General features: G+C 42.1%; 1 protein-coding gene across 1 annotated transcript in view; it reads left to right on the forward strand.

The window, feature by feature from the left end:
- Positions 1-2443: 2443 nt before the first annotated feature.
- Positions 2444-17559, forward strand: part of LOC116389488 (A disintegrin and metalloproteinase with thrombospondin motifs 2-like) — a 157130-nt gene continuing 142014 nt past the window's right edge. Inside the window, exon 1 of the mRNA XM_031858193.1 lies at positions 2444-2621. Coding sequence (XP_031714053.1) covers positions 2549-2621 — 73 coding nt within the window. The 5' untranslated portion in view covers positions 2444-2548. The remainder of the gene's footprint in view (positions 2622-17559) is intronic.

Below are 17559 nucleotides of genomic sequence, written 5' to 3' on the forward strand. Positions count from 1 at the left end.
ATATATATATATATATATATATATATATATATATTTATTTAACTCAATGATACAATTTTAGTTGATTCCTTTCAAATTCCCATTAGATTCCTGTCTGATGTTTTACAGTGTGTGTGTGTATGTGTGTGTGTGTGTGTGTGTGTGTGTGTGTGTGTGTGTGTGTGTGTGTGTGTGTGTGTGCTTTTTCCTTTAAGAGCAGGGTGGCCAGTTGGCCAGATGTGACGCATTAACTGGAGTCACCTGTCAGGTGGCAGTGAGGTTACCAGAGAACTAAAATGTAGGCTGAGCTGTTATCTAACTGCCGCCTTGTTGTTGAACAGGGTCGAGTTCACAAGTGAAAAGATGTTAACCCAAATGGAAAATAATATGAAATCTTTTTATGTCCAGGTCCCTTTGCCAATTCCTTTATTTTGACTCGTCCAGTTTCCCACTGCAGTTTTATTATGAGGACGATCTCCCTGAGACACATTTTAAGATGTCTGCTGTCTGCGTCATAGGTCATAAAGAACCATCATAAAATTGACTCTAAATGTAAGTATGTTTCCTGCAGACTTGCTATGGTGCACAGTATTTCTGAAATTAATGTTTTCAGCAGTCAACTCCAACATAAATTACAGTGTTCTACTAAATGCACTAATTTAAGTGCTACAACTCCTCCTGGTTGAAATGATTATCTGACAGGAAGAAGGTCGCTCCTGTATGCCACACAAACAAAACCAATGTGATCAGAGCAATGAACGAAACAACGCAGAAGAGTTCCAAAGGAATTAGGATTTCTGAGACTTATTTGAGGACATTTTAGGATTAGAAGGCTCATATGAGCAGGGGAATGTAATGCAACCTTGACTTACGTGCCCCTGGTTGGAGAAATGGTAAATTAAAATACAAATAAACAAATCATGATTATCAGCATTTTCTTTTCAGAATTTTTCAGTCGGCTTGTTTTCTCTCTGAACATGTTGGACGGATAACAGAAGACAGACAACAGACTTACAGCCATAGCTGAGATGGAGGATACACCAAACCAGTGAGCACACCTGCTTGCAAATGCACACATAAGCAAACCCTCCACCAGCAGCACCCCTGCCACCACCAAAATATATTTTCCTCAAAGAGCAGAGAAAATAAGGCCATGTGCCTGTGAAGTCATGCCAGGAATTCACAGCACCTATTTTGTGAAAAAAAAAAAAAGGAAAAAAACACATGCCCCGATTTTTATCAAAACAATGCAATGTGCCGCCGTGCTTCCTGAGTTTATTTGTGGTCAAAGTGTGGGAGGTCAAACTTGCAACGATCTGCTTGCATGTCGGTATTTTGATGGATTGTGATTTGTGGTAAAGTTGCAATTATTCATGGATGATTCTTTTATATCTTTTTTTTTGTTTTGGCAAAATGCTAAAAGCGGTAGGGATTTTGTACTACTTTAAGCGCGTTTTTGCAAAATGACCATGTGAGGCTATAACGGCAGGATCAGTGTGTGTCTCATGATCCTAAGGTATCAGGGACAGGCTGATCCAGCTGAGTGTGGAATTAGATTGACTACCTGTTGAGAGTGAGGGGAGGCCCAAATCTTCTCTACGGATCCCCTGAAATTAGAGGCGAGAATTGCACTGTCTCTGCTTCTCCCCGTCTTTGTCAGTAAGTCTTGTAGCGTGGAGCATCTGGCAACTGAACACAGTGCGTTGGAGCAGGGTCGCAACCCTTCGTCTCTCTCCAGTGAGCTGCCTCCATGTGACAGTCTTTCTCTTTCTCTCTCTCTCTCTTTGTGTCTCCAGTGCTGCCTGTGCTAATTGTTCTCCGGGCTAGGGAGCATTTGTCTGTCAACCGAGGCCTGTACACTCGCATCTGTGGGTCACAGGCTCCAGCAAAGACTGGAGTAGAGTATGACAGCTCCTCTTTGTGTGCGTGTTTCTAAAGACTAATGAGTGTGAGAGGAGACGGTGATGCCTCGGTTCAGGCAAACAGGATGGTGTGACGCAAAAAAAGGGAAGGAAGTAAAATAAAATGCAAATCAGTTAAGAATAAAAGTAATGGGTGGTTGGCAGAAACAGCATCATTAGATCTAGAAGGTGTGCTTTCACCTGAATGGCATAAAAGTGACTTCTGGCAGACATTGAGGCAATTGTGTTGTAGTTTAGGAAAGGAAGGGTTTGACACTAAAACAGTACAAAGGAGGGAGCCCAATCAGCTGCAGCAGAGTTATTGTACATCATCATAATAAAAAAACTGGTGGCACTAATTAAACAGTTGATGCAGCACCTGGCCAGCAGGCCAAGTGACAGAAATCAAACACACCCACGACGTGACCAACAGTGCATTCTGGGTCTGAGCTACAATGCTAATGCTAGAAGGCTGATGGTGGATCCCTGCTGATCTTTCACCTTCAGTGAGGCGTCTGAGGCCCTCCTGCTATTGGGACAATAATCTGTGGTGTGACTGTGGAGAGAAGCGTTCAGCTCAGCAGCGCACTGGTTGGATGCTTTGGCACAAAGCTTAAACCCAAGTGCGGAGGTTTCACAGTCCGTGCGCGAGACGAGCGCTTTGGAGAATGAACGAGCAGAGAAGTGGAACCCGGAGCAGATTGAGGGACGTCTGCAAGGTGCAGAGTGACGTTCAGACAGGTGAGTACATCAATGTCGCTGTGCGCTACGGAGGACAGCACCGGAAGGTTACATGCGCAAAAGCTGCGCAGATGTCTTTCTGCTTTAACGGGCCTGTTGCTGCTGTGGAGTTATTGTTTTATAAAGCTCCGTGTTGTGTGCTTCGGAGATTAGCTGTTGATTCCATTAGAAGTCTACTTACTGAATGATACGTGTTGCACCTCGCAGCTCTTTTTATTTACCGTCATGTCTGAGTTTTGTCCTCCTTCCTGGTTCGTTCTAGTAAGATTGCACTGAGAATGGAAGGAGGTGGAATAATGTAAAAAGCATGTACAAACATTTAACTTAAAAGCTTATTTAGAAACTTTGGAGTGTTACCTTTGCACATTCAAGGGTCCTCAAGAATAATGCAGATCATTTAGTTTTTTTCACAAGTTTAAGAGAATTTTAACCCACTAAAATGTCATTCAGTAAAACAACAATGTTTATCAAAAATAATGAATTTACACAAGAATTAAAAAGTCTTATTTTATTTTTTATTATTTATGTCAAGAAATGTCTCATATTTGTTTAATGTTCATAGACCAGAGTTTTTAAAAGAGAAGTGACAAACCTTCAAAAATGTTTTACAAAGAATAATCTCTATCAAACAAGGTTGTTAATCAGTCTTTGTGTCAACAAAATATTTGTTTTTATTTTTGTATAATATCATCGTTTGACCATATGACTGATTTTGTTGATCTGAATAACGAACCAAATCCATTTCTATGAAATATTTGTAATGTAACACTGCATACAAGGAGAAAGGGAGTGTCTTTAATTGAATAAGGTCTATCATATAACATACGGTAATCATATATCTTTTCTTTACCCTCCCACCCTTTTAAAAATATATCAAATTAACATTTACTCAGAGTACTCAGTGTAATGGACATACTTTTTAATTAGATTTAATTTAACTTATACTTGATTGCAATTTTATTAAATTAGTGTTCATTTTGTCACCATTTTTTAATTTACTCTTAGTCATGATGTCAATTGTTGTGGATGCCTTCAACTTGCTACTCTGAGTCCTCCTGGCTGTGCTCGATGTGTGTTGTGTGAGATAGATATTGGTAAAGGTTTCATATTGTAAACTACATTTTAGTCGTGCCTTTTTCGTAAACAATATTACATGCTGATAAAATCACAGTTTAGTGTTTAATGACGTCTCTTCTTAGTCATGGAAAAAAAGATTTTGAATCATTTTGCCCACTGGGCCTGCTTCCTAAAGGTCTCAAAAGCGACCCCTTCTCCGTAGCTTCTTCTGTAGTCTGACTCAGCGGATGTGGACTGTGGGTATAAGCTTTCTATTGGCCGCCTATTTCAGCCGTCATTCTCCTCCTCTTCCGTTATCTATTTTGCAAAAGCACCGTTGCTGCATCCTGTGTTTAGTGCTGCCCAAGATGATGATTCGTTAAGAGAAGTACATGCTACATGCGATGCTACTGCTTCTGAAATAAATAACTCGACTGAGGTTTAATTGTGAGCATCTGATAACTGCTGTCGCTGCTGCAGCAGTTATCGTTACTGCCGCTGCTGTCAGAGCTTGTGGGAGAGAACTGAAGTCTCATGTGAGAGGTTGCTGGCTGCGGTTGTCCCTTTGTTTACTGTTGTTTAGTCTGGTATTTATAGGTACAGTGCTGCCTGTTTCAGCTAATTACACTGTGGATGCCATAGGGATGAATGCCGTAATGACTGGTTGGTTTTCCAAAGCAGAGCTGTTTTCCTCTCTGTTCATGGGACGCAATTGGGGAATTTGTGTTTGAATGTGTATGGTTTCGTGTATACGTCTGCCTGCGTGCATGCACAAGCATATTTCTCTGTTTATGATCACTTTGGTGTGGCTCCTTGTGCCATTTTTCATGACCAATATAACATATTTCATTCTCGGCTATGAAATTGGCAATTTAATGGGGGCCCAGGTCTCCTGCAACCTCAGCAGCTCACTTAACATGCAGACACAGACCCCGGGAATGTTCCTTAATCAAACGTAATTATAGTTTCCCAGATTCTGCTGCTCTCAGGTCAGTTGTTAATCCAGGCTTCTGGTTCAAAAGTTCAGAGTGTTGTTTTTTTTCAGACGGCAAGTGCCTCTGAACACCTCTGGCCTAATACCAACCAACTTAAACACCGATGCAACTTACACGATAAGGTCCTCCTCCGGGCACCCACGTATCGATGCTTTGCTAACAGGCTGCTGTTAATTATGAACAGTGGTGAACTTTGAAATGCCCTCTCTGCGTTTTTGTCTGTGTCTGAGTGTCTGAATTCGACCAATGAGTATTCTCAGCATTTAGATTTATGCGTTTGTGGTGTTATTGGTTTGCAGCTACATCAGGAGAATGCAGACAATGTCAGGTAAAGGTGCTGAATTTCCAGATCTCGAAGAGCGACTGGTGTTCGTGTGCCGGTCTGTCTCACACTTGCATGTAAACAACAAGGAATTCTGATCCAGTCCCACAAAGAGGAATATGGAGAGCTCATTGGGTAAAGCCTGAGAGATAATTCATACCAGATCCAGTCAAACACACACACACACACACGCACACGAGGAGTGCGGATGTTATAGACATAGTTTGGAAGAACAGCTGACACGTTTTCAAAACACTGCATGCCGGGTTGAGAGTGTGCTGGATGGGTCAGTGAGGTTTGACAGGAGAAAAACAGTCTGGTGTGAGCTGAGGATACACATTTCATCTTGTCTGACTATCCACAAACTCACAACCTCAAGAGGCTTCATGTTTATACATGAAGTCTGAAACAATTTAGTAAAGGACTGCAGAATTTATGGAAACTCCGACGTAAGCTGCCACTGAAGCAGTATTTCCATTTTCCAAAAGGGTTTAGCTAAATAGTTTGTGTGGTCTGACCACAACAATGTAAATGTTTGCCTGTGGTTGTGTGAATGTCAAGAGCTTGACTGATACTGGATTTCTGAAGCCAACACAACAGCAATAATATTTCCTTTAACAATATGTTGACAGATGTTCTTTTTTTTTTTTTTTTTTAAACATAAACCAACAATCATTTTTGGTAAACAGCATCTTAAACGGGGGTTCCCCCACTCGCCAAGCGATTCTCAGACAGCTCAGAGGATAGTTATGATTTACATACAATTACACAAAATTATGTTCATATTTATTTTTAGAATTGTTCTTCTTCTATTGAACACATTGTTTTAATAGCTCATAATCCAAAACGGTCAGCAACCTCTGTCTCATAAAGTTGTGACCTATTGAACAGACTTTTGACAGTTAATCAAATAAATTTTCAAAACACTAACTGCAAATATAACTTTTATTACTTATTGGCTAAGATATACGCTGTGTATCTGTGAGGACTTGCTCATGAATGCCTGGCCAATGTATCAGTTGGGCTCCACTGAACAACTCAATGTGCAAATGAAACTTAGAAAAGGCAAATTAGCTCACTGCTCGACTTATTATTCTGTCCATCACGCTTGTTCAAATAACACAACATTGCGTTTTTGGCAAGGCATCAGCCTCTGCTTCAGTGATCGTTGACGAGCCCCGACCATCCAACCTGGATGCCGCTGCTGGTTTCATGACTGATGAGACATGTATGGTATGCTAGCAAAAGATGCTGCCAAGTCAGGTTCTCACATTCCCCTCTGGGCGCTGCCAATCACTCTGATACTGTGTTGGTAAATTTAAGCACAACCGAGCCCGACTCTGGAGATCCAGCATTAAAGAGACGAGTACACAAGATACAGACGTGGTTTGATCTCCGCAGTCAGACGGGACGGCGTGCGGGCATTGTATGGCCTGGATGGGCTAATGTCACTCCCCCAGCCAGTGCACGATAGATCTGACCATAATAACTAGTGTGTATTAATTACCTGTATGGCAATATTTTAGCCTTATTCTTTCAGCTGCGAGTCCAGTGGTGTCAAACAGACTTTGAGAGCAAATAAAAAAATAAAATAAAGATAAGAAAATGATTGAAAGCAGAGAGTAGGCTTACCATGGCTGTACCATATAGTTTGAAGCTTCAATCTTGATATTAACATTCAAATTTGATTACAGGCTGCACTAATAGTATGAGTATTATAGGCCTACTATTTATAGGATTAGATGCTGTGGCTGCGTAGGATTGTTTTCACGACTCTTGTAATCCAAACACATCCAATAACTCCAGAGAAAAGTCCAAAATTAAACATTTATTGGAAAAAGATTGCTGTTTTTATCTGATGACATATTCTGCTTCAGTCCATATTTCACTGGTTCACCATATTTCACATTTTCAGTCGGGTAAAACTAAAAACAGTTTGGTCTCCTGCATGCAAAGGGATCATGCACTTGAATTGAGAGAGTGGTCTAGCAGCCCCACATTTGTACAACCACAATAACCCCAAATCTGTATAAAGCCCTATTCTGTTATCATAGATTCATCATGTCATATATTCAGTGTTCTCGATCGGCTTCTTGAGTCGTGTTTTGTCGTGCCACACGTTGGAGTCGTACCCCTTACAGTCCCACAGACTGTAAGCATGGCCTTGCGTTACTTTGCTGCGGGTGCTATCATGGTGTGGGTGTTTATAACCTATATGGATGTAAGCCTGCTTACCTCTTTGAATTATTGTCTTCATTTTTAATTTGCTTCCAATTGTGTTTCACAACGGCAAGGTTGCAGCTGAAAGAATAAGAATAACATATTTTCATACGCGGCACAATTTCCACATTGGGATGAATAAAGTATCATCTGTTTTATAAGATTAAATCTAAGCGACACATTAACTTAACGGAATACGCAAAATAAATTACTTTCAGATCTACTCGTGCTCCAGATGGAGCAGTGATATTATAAATCCGTTCATCTTTGCATTCACACAGTGGTTTCATACCAGCGGCAACTGTTACTCTTAGCTCTGATTATGTGCTTAACTTCTTAGTATTTCTCTAAAATTACAGTTTTATCTTCATGAGTAAAATATGCCGCTCTGCCAGTAGACCTGAACATGCTTATGATTGGTCATATGCTGTAAACACCGCCCCTATTGTGTGAACACGCTCATAGTCTGATTAAGAAACACTGGGTTGACTTCGAAAGGTTGGTAACCACTGCCATATGTTCGCTGAGCGGGATCGCTGTTGTTGGGGTCAGCGAAGGCAGATAACCTGGGTTACCTCCTTGGGTTTGTGGAACTTGCTTCGTTGTACAGGTCTCTGGTCTGTTGTAGAGGGAATGGTTAGCCACAGTTTGCTGTATTCTTCATCACTCGGGGTAAAGGGAAGGGCATTATCAATGTGTTAAACTGACTTTGTCAAGAAGGGATTGACAAATAATTTGCTGAGAGAGGGAGCCATTGTGAGAGACTGGAGGAGCTGAGGTGAGAAGAGATAATGATGCAGCTGGCATGTGAGCCCCTGAGAATTCTGGGAAAAGCGCCTTTCTGTCCTGTGGCACAGATCACATGACTGCTCTGTTGTCATGAGACCAGGTGAAGGCCTTCAACTGCAGACGCGTGTCTGCATCGCTGAGCGATTTCATCTTCTTCTGTTTGTCTTTCCATGTGTTGGTTGCACTCATGTGGAGTTTAACACAGCTGTCTGTGTGAGCGTTTGGAATTTTTTGAAACCCAGCGGACTTACAGAAGGACACTTTATATTAACGTCCTTGGGAACTGATGCCAGGCCTCTTAATTTCCCAGTACAGTTCCTTGTGTCAGATGTTGCTTCACCTGGTAATAAGCAGCTTGGAGTGGCCGTGTTTTGCTCTCTTTTGAATATGGTTTGAGCAAAAACATACCTTTCAGTTGATCTTGTCGTCTTTCCAGATGTTGGAGGATAGCCCACCTGCAAATTAGCCCGGCAGAGGCATGATGGAAAGCAACGGTCTCCAGGAAATCCAAATTTCCTCCCAGTGCTGCAGAGAAGCACTGCTGCACTATGTAACACATAGGCACACAGCAGAGAGGTGGTAAATGTCTGTTGTGTAAGCAGCGCGAGCCTTTGAACTACCTCCTCTTGTTACAAAACCAGTGGGGGCACCTGTACTCGCTGCCCCGCCGTCTCTTTAACTCGCGCCTGGTGACACCTGAGTGTTTGTTGTCAGAAACCAGTCTATTAGTTTGACCCCCGTGCCTGTTCTCCCAGAAATGGCAGCCTTTTCCTTCCCGTCGCCACTCGGCTCCTCGGCTCCCCCGCCTCGAGCAGAAATGAACACTGAGATGTCTCGCTCTGTTCCTCTGACCTCCAAAGAGTTGAAAGGGAGATGCCACCGAGCGCGGAGTCAGAGCGGAGACTGATGGATGGCTCTAAGCAGTCTTAATAGTGTTGCCCTCCTCTGCGAAAAGAGAACAAATATCTGCCAGGGCTGAATGATGTGCGTGGCCTCTGCTCCCATCATACCGTGTGGCAGGTTCTCTCATGTGGCTTTCCTTTTCGGATGTACTGTAGATGCAGAGAAAGAGAGCCGTGTGGATAAATAGCACGACTGAGAGGGATGGCGAGACTTTGGGCGGGTTAGTGTGACATTGGGAGGCAGAGAAGAGAGGTCTCAGCTCTGTCGGGCTGCTTGTCTTGACACTCTGCAGAGAGAGACGGTCCACGGCTCTTTCCTGGTCTAATGATCAGCCCGCAGGCTTGACGTCTTCTTTACGGTGACACGCGAAAGCAGGTAACGTCTCATAAATGTCATATTATCATGACACCTCTGTTCAGTCACTATAGCACAGAAACATTCGCGCAAGGATTTGGTTCCCGCACAAACACTAAACTGAACTACAGTTTTATTATCGCCGTCTCCACGCTACGTTCTCCTAATCTATACCCAGGTCACAATCTTTGATCTATATTTTAGACGGTCAGAGTCTGTGTCCAGAATAGATAAAGGTAACACAAGCTTGGCACTCCTGTCTCGTAAAGCCTGGCAACTTTTTTTCATAAATTATTGCACGCCGCGGCGAACCCTGAGGGTTTTGGAGGAGACCTTTAGCTGAGCGGAGTCTGCTTTACACCTGTAATATAAATTAAGTGCAGGTAGGGGAGGGGAAGGGATGGACACCTGAACCTTCTCCATGAAGCAGAAGCTGCAGCCTGACTTTCCCATCTCATGATTTATAACCTCTGGATGCAGGAGGTAAACATTTTAATCCTAACGTCCTCCTCCAGTGACCTTATGGACATTTTTTAAACAAGCAAAGTAGGACCATGAAATCCAGCCCGACTACCCCTGCTGCACATCTGAACGTCATTATGCTCAGGGTCTTGACTGCTAGAGATTATCTTACATTGCTGTTTGAGATGGTACTATTTACAGAGCGGTCGCAAATATTGAAATAAGGTGATGAGGAGGATCTTTATGGATTATATTTAAATATTCATTTCTATTGGATATGTCTCTATCATTCTGTGTTGACAAAAACTGAGAGAAAAGTTTTGCTGGTAATAATAAAGTGGCCCTTTGCTTCATGGCTGTTGTTGATTTCATTCCACTGTGAAATCCTTCAACAACATACGCAGAGCACTTGACCCACAGCAGGAATTTTCTATTATGGGACAGAAACCAGAAGGGCTTGTTGTGAAAGTTACCTTCTGCTCAGAAGCATGCTCGTCCTGGACACACAGACCGTTGTACCGGCCTGCTGAAAGGAAGCTTACCCTCCCAGAACACACACGCTTAAAGAATGCATAGCTTTTGTCACTGTAACACGTTTTATGTCATTTTCCATTTTACAACGTACAGAAGAAGTGAGGTTAGGAGATCGATGCCAGTCTCGTGTGTGTGTGTGTGTGTGTGTGTGTGTGTGTGTGTGTGTGTGTGTGTGTGTGTGTGTGTGTGTGTGTGTGTGTGTGTGTTAACTACAGGGTTGGAGCCAGGAGGCAGTTAGCTTAGCTTAGCATAAAAACTGTAAATCAGGGAAAACGGCTAACCTGGCTCTCTCCAAGCAGTGGTTGTCACTTAAAGAAAAACTTAAGCATTTCATTTGAATTACGTTAAGTGCAATGCACGTTGCCTATTCTGAAAATATATTAAACTTCCTGTTTAATCTTTTTGCACTTGAGTGATGAAGCTACAAATAGCATTCTACAAATGGTAAATTCACATTTCAAATTATGAATCGACAGCACTACACTACACGACTCTAAAGCTTCATGTTTTATCTTATTTGTTTGAGTTGAGTATAAAGCTAGGTCTGCAAAGTAATTCGCTTATAACTGGACACAGAGGGAAACGGCTAGGTTCAGAAATACACCAAGCAACATGTTTTATCTTGTTTCTTTAGACCGAACAGAGACAGAAATGTACAAATGACGACGTCTCAAACAATAGCCCGGGTTACCAGATACAGTCAGTTGGCACATGTTTTAGTACATGAGTCTATTTACAGGCATGATTGCACTAATGTGGCAAATTGCTGTGCAGACGTGACTCCAAGAAGTCGCTGTGTGTGTGTCTGTTGTTTGCCAAGACATTGTCCGAGCATGCACCACCTGAAAGCATAGATTGTAATTTTTACATTTCTGTTTGTGTACATGTGAAATTTTTTGGATATGACATGTTTATTAGTTCGGTTTAGGGGGGCAGATAGGTGTATTTTAGGCTAGTTGCTTTATGGCTCCAGCTCCATGTTTTTTAAGCAAATGATTTTATACCTCAAAATGAACTGTTCCTCTATGAGCTCATGACATCACTGCAAACCGGACCTGTGGGATCAACAGCAGTGTTAAGACCTCAAAATCTGTTTTTATTACATTTCAGTTTGACCTCATGTGGATGTTATCACCCTCAAGTTGTTTTTTTTTTTTCTAGGCCTCCAAGTTCAAAGACAAGTTAAGGGGTGTTGGAGCCGGCGAAAACTGTTTCTAATTGTGCGGGGAGAAGCTCTCCAGAATGACGTGTCTACAAAGTGTTTGACTCTGTGCCATCAAGTTGCATACAATAACATCAGGTCAGACTGGACAGGATATTGGATATATTATGTGTATATTAAGAGTGTGGGAGGGAGAGAAATGGAAGAAATGCGTCTGAGTCAGCCCCCCCCTTTGTGGATGTTTGCTCATCGCGGGAGAAACAATCAGCAATTCTGGAAGCTTCCACAGGCCCCATTAAAAAATCATGAATCAATTTGAGCTTGTTCAAAATTTCAAACAGAGCTTTCATTAAAAATTCACTGGGACCTCTCTGTCTGTCGCTTGTAAATACATCATTGGTATTGCTGTGGCTGAGGAAGGCTGCCTCAGAATAAGCCCGGTGCTTATATATGCTCCATCTTTCACTTTGGTGTCAAGGGCAAAGTTGTAGACTTGGTTCACATAATGTCTGTGTACTGATAGCAAAACAGCAACTGTTCAAAACACATTCAACCATTGCAATAGCTATTTATGTCTTTGTACACATTTTAACTCGAATTTTACACCGTCATGGTTCCAGCCATTCACTTCAAGCGTCCTTTTATCATTTACAAGCAGCTTTTTTTCCTTAATTTCTAATGTGAACAACCAGGTGTTAAAAATGAAGTGAGCTCTGTTAGATGCAAGCACTTTCTTACCTGCAAACTTTTTCGTTTTCTCTGTCTTGCGTGCGCGCGGCGCACACACACACACACACACACACACACACACAACCTGCCTGCTTTCCCCGGTTTCCATGGAAACCTGTGGCGAAGGAACAGAGAATTCAAGGACAGGTATGTTTGCAAATGAGACTTCCTCGGATCATATGTGTCCACTGAGCCGCTATCATCAGCCCATCTCACCCTTCAACACCAACAGGGACGCTTCTTATTAAGGGGAGAATTATTTGAGATTAAACATTACATATGATGCTATTCAAGTGTTTGCCTGCTGCGAGTTGGGTACATCTGCAGACCATGTTGTGTTTGCTGTGTTTTCTCTCGTGTGTGTGTGTGTGTGTGTGTGTGTGTGTGTGCGCGCACCACGTGTTTGGCTGCCTCACGTACAAGAACAGATGCAAACACAGACATTCTCCAATATGGTCCCAGATTGACCAGACTGTCCTGACTTCACTCTCACCACAAAGCATGAACAACTGTCTATAAATAACGAGTGTTGCACAAACAGTGTTGTCAACACATGATGTTTTAGAGGAAATCAACAGCAGAAGAAGTGAAATGGGGCATATCAAGGACAATGTTTCAACATTTTCAAATTTCCTCACAGTGCGTCTTCATCACCTTTATCAGTGGGAAATGCGAACACAATATCTCACTTTAAGCGCTCTGTGACTGTGCTGTCTTCATCTCACAGAGCGCAGGGAGGATCACATCTCTCTGTGATCGCTTGTCTACTGTCCCTCTCAGATGTGTGGGTGTCACACTTTGGTAGGTTGCGTTTAAAATCTCATTAAAGGTTGGTAGTTACTGCCTCAAAATATAAATTGGTACTGTAAGCAAAGGGACTTCTTGCACTTACTGTGGAATTATTTTTAGTTATATATATATATATATATATTTATTTGAGGTAACACTTAAAAACCCACAGAGCATTTGATTAGCACTACAGAGCTTTATAGCCTGTTTCAGCTTGTTGTTTTGGTTTACGGCCCACAACTTTACAGTTTTGGTTCAGATAGTATGATGGTGAATCTGATCAGTGGTCTGTCAAAACCGAGTAATTTGCTTTGATTATTTGCAGAAAATCCAGCAGTATGATTGTTCTAATTGAGGCAAACATGGAGGTCGCAGCCATCTTGTAATCATCTCGTAAGCCGTCAAAGTTAATGACTTTCAACATAGTGGAGCATTTAGCAGCTTTCAGCTGTTGGTCGTAAGATCAAACCGGAGCATAAAAGAGCAAATATTAGACTGTTGAGTCTGTCAAGTGGCCAACAACATGACTCCAAATGAACACTAATGTTGCTCCGTGTCTGCCGGGTTCATAAATGAGCTTTTGTTTGTCAAATTTCTCCAAAATGTGTTCCACTGACTTCAAGTGACCAAAGAAAATCAATCATTGCAGTTTTAAAATACAAAACAAAAATGTTTAAAAGTGTCACGAGAAACATGATGGTATATGTTTTTTAAAAGCCAACACATTACTAACCACTATTAGTGTTGGGTAGTCTATATCTTGCATGTGTGTATGTCCTGTATGTTACAGGCTGCAGTATAGGGCATGACTCCAGGAACACACGTGTACGAACAGACTTCTCTGCACCCCCCCTATAGCTCTCCATACCATATGTCACCCCTGGAGAACAAGCTAGCTCAGGCTGTTGCCACATAAGGTGGGTATGCAAAACATCACTGAGCCATAAAAAACACACTCGCACTTTGTATTTACCCGTCGCTACGTGTGCCTCTGCATGTGCTCACGTGTATACACTCGCCACACATGGATCCGCATTAGTAATACTCTCATCACTTTAAACTTGTGGAACTTGTTAATATATGTGTGTCTATTGCTGCATGCATACTGCTTTGTTTTGTTTGTCTTCCAGCAGGAGGTCTCATCGACCCTGCATGGTTGGTGTAAGTTGTAATGTTAACAGGCTAGATGTTGTCTGGGTGATTCGCTGATTAGTGGCAGAGCGACGTTCTCACAACCTCCACACATCTGCATGGCAACCAACTTGTTTGTCTCCTTCCATCTTTCCTTCATTTGTCTTTAACTCAGGGTCATAGCCAGCGATTAAGGCTTTGTTAGTGGGAGAGTGTGCATGTGTGTCCATGTTATATAATGGTCCTGTATATAACACAGGAGCATCTATTGAGTTCATTTTCATCACCGGGTATTTGAGGAAAGTCAGCAACTAGCTTGTGAACATAGTAGGACTTTGACGATATGCCTGTCACCCGACAATACTATCACGATACTTGGGTGCCGATTCGCTGTGTATTGCGATTCTTATTTTCTTTTTAATTTACGAGGAGAACATGTAGCGTGTTTTATACTTCTTGTGAATCCAATTAATCTTATTTTCATATGTGTAAATTATTATGAACACCTTATTTTGAAAACCTTACGTTCTCACAATACGTGTATCCTTCCGCCAGCTCGATCTGTTTGAATGCGTTTAACATTAATGTCAGTAAAGTTCTATGGGTGCAGTGCAAATGTATTATGTTGCATTTTTGCTTAGGGAGGTTCCTGAGTGAAATACATGTTGTGGTAGCCATGATGAGAGCGGGTTGAATTCTCTAAATGCTCAGAAAAGGTGCTTAAATGCTTCCTTTCTTATGTCCTTTAGCATAGGATGCACTGGTCCATCCTTTATCAAGGAAATGAGATGGGACGGTGGCCAGAGACATGCACTTGCAGCGCGGTGCTTCATCATTTTGGGATTTCCTGTTTATCGCTGCTTCAGTCTGCCTAAGTCAACAGCCAGACAGGGAAGAAGTAGACCTGGTATGCATTTTTTTCCATCATACTCACACACTCTTCCTGTATTGGTTGTAGTTTGCTGTTTCTCTCTCTCTCTCTCTGCCTCTCTCTCGCCCTGCACGCCTCTGTTTTCATCTTCACCCTTTCCTTTTTCCTCTCTTTCCATTTTTCTCTCATTGTTTTTCTAAATGTTTACCCTCATGTCTTTCACCCAACTATTGTCTGTCTGTCCGTCCGCCTTCTCCCTCCCTCTTCCTGTAGAGACACTGTGTATGTGTCAGGGCTTGGCATGGGTGGCATGCTTCCATATGGAAGTGTTCAGGAGATGATATAGAACATATGTGACCCCAGCTCGCTGGCTGGAGACTCCATGGAGATCACACTATGTCATTAGTGGCAGTGAGAACGCCAGCACTGCAGTGCAAGGGAGGAGAAAGAAGGATAAGGACAGATATAATTAGGTTAAGGAAGGAGGAAAGGGAGGAAAAGAATGAGACGGTGCTGAGTACATTTTGTCCTTTGTGGAGCTCAAGTGCGTGCGTGCGTGCGCATGCGTATTTTTATGTGTGTGTGTGTTTGTGTGTTCTGGCCCCTAGCTGGTTCAGAGCACTGATGTAAGCCGAACTTGGCAGAAAGGCAGGTACACTTTTAGGCTTCAGTGTACATTCAATGTTTGCTTTGAACCTGAGTCTATTGGGACCAACTTTAACAAATAGATTTTCTCTAAACCTTCTTCTACGTGGAAAGATCTGTCCGGATCTATTCGAAAGAAAACAAGTGCCTAGTTAAATACGATACTTTCATAACATTTACCGAAATGATGGCCGCCTGCGAAACAGCCAATCCAGCTTTTCACAAAGTCGTGAAGACATGCGCTGATGTCATGCAGCTTCCACAGACCTCAAAATGAAAACCAAACACTCGATATGGCCTGTGTGGAATGATTTGGTCAAGCCAGTTATTTTGGTTCAGCTTGTGAAAGTCAGCAGAGCCTAATTTTATTTCTCACATTGCACATTGCTGAGGAATATTGCTCATCTAAAGCTAATTCATTGCATTGTCTATGCTTTGGTGTTGACTGAGAGCCAAACAGGGAGGTCTGACTGGGACAGATGTCAGCTGGTCTTGCTGTATACATAGTGGAGGGTAAGTATCCCTTATGCAGCCATGATGTAAATGTAAAGTCGCTAGCCGTGTTTCTATTCGATTTTTCAAGCACATTTTAAGCCACCTTTTGAAATGCAGCAAAAAGTAAATAAAATAATTGATATTAGGTGCATTTCCATCACCATCATTTGGAGTAAATAAACTAGGCTGCGTACTTTTGGCTAAAGTCGGCGATGTATGCTACGCTTCACACATGACTGTAATCCGGCAGTAAACAGAGTAGAGGAAGTCGTAGAGGTTGCGAACAGGAATCGCCTTCTGATCTATGAGTGAGAAATGAAGCAAGGTGGAAGTCGTAAGGTGAGGTTTTGCATTTTTCTTTCACGTCGGCAAATATTGGCCATGTTTCGTGCTGCCCAGAGACGAACATAAATATCATAAATATTAACCCCCCAGAGGCAAGACAAGTGACCTGTCAGGAGAAAAAAGGTTAAGTGCATATGAAGGAACAAAACTTACACTTACTCCAACGGAGTGAGTGATTTCTGTGGAAGCTTCATCAACTCTTTTTCTTGGCAATTTTGGGGTTGGTTTTACTGTCTGCTTAGTAATATTCTGATGGATCCAGTGTTTTGAATGTTTTGCTGGCCGCACACACCTGCACTGTCTGACATCAAGAGGTGGCTGACCTGAACTTAATGACAAGTCAACAGTCAAAAACATTTCTTCAAAATATCCCATCCTACACTGACTCTACTCAAGTGTCAGGAGTTTAGTATTGCCATATATAGTCATGTGACAATTACTACTAAATATATTAAAAAAAATGGTCAAAGGAGAATTAGGTTTTAATTAAATTAAAGAAGAAAATCCTACACTGTCAAGGTTGTATCTGTGAATCCGAGAGTAGTTGTTTCATGAAAAATGGCAGTTTAGATGCGTGAAGTCCCTAGAATCTCAATATCAGTCACTAGATATAAGATTATAACCTATTTTCATCAGTCAGCTGCTGCAGAGAGATGGAGAAGAGAAGTAAGATCTTTTTTTAATGGTACAGGTCTAGAGAAGTGTGAATAAAAGTGGGGAAGAAGAGAGAAAATGAATGGGGAAGACAATAGCCTGTGGGGTGAGACTGGAAGCTGAATAATTTAGAGGAGATTATGAACATTGTAAAGTAAAAAAATGGAGTTAATGAGTTGACAGAGTGGATGTAAAATAGTAGAAATTGAACATGGAGACAATATGAAAGAAAGAGGGTCAGAGAGAGCGAGACAACACAGTGAAGCAGAAGTATTATCCAACAGAGGCCAAGATGGCGGCTGAGAGAGACAGAGCTTGTTTGCTCAGGCATTGATTCAGGGCCCCTCGAGGCTGCGTCTTCCATTTACCAATTTGTGTCTTTCCTTCTCTCATCCTCACCTCCGCCCATCTTTCCTCTCTCTGGCGGATCATTCGTAGGGAACAAACAACGCCGCTCGGGAACACTGGACCCTCGGTTGCCG

The sequence above is a fragment of the Anarrhichthys ocellatus genome, unplaced genomic scaffold, assembly GCF_004355925.1.
Source record: "Anarrhichthys ocellatus isolate YVR2014 unplaced genomic scaffold, GSC_Weel_1.0 scaffold19, whole genome shotgun sequence".
NCBI lineage: Eukaryota > Metazoa > Chordata > Actinopteri > Perciformes > Anarhichadidae > Anarrhichthys > Anarrhichthys ocellatus.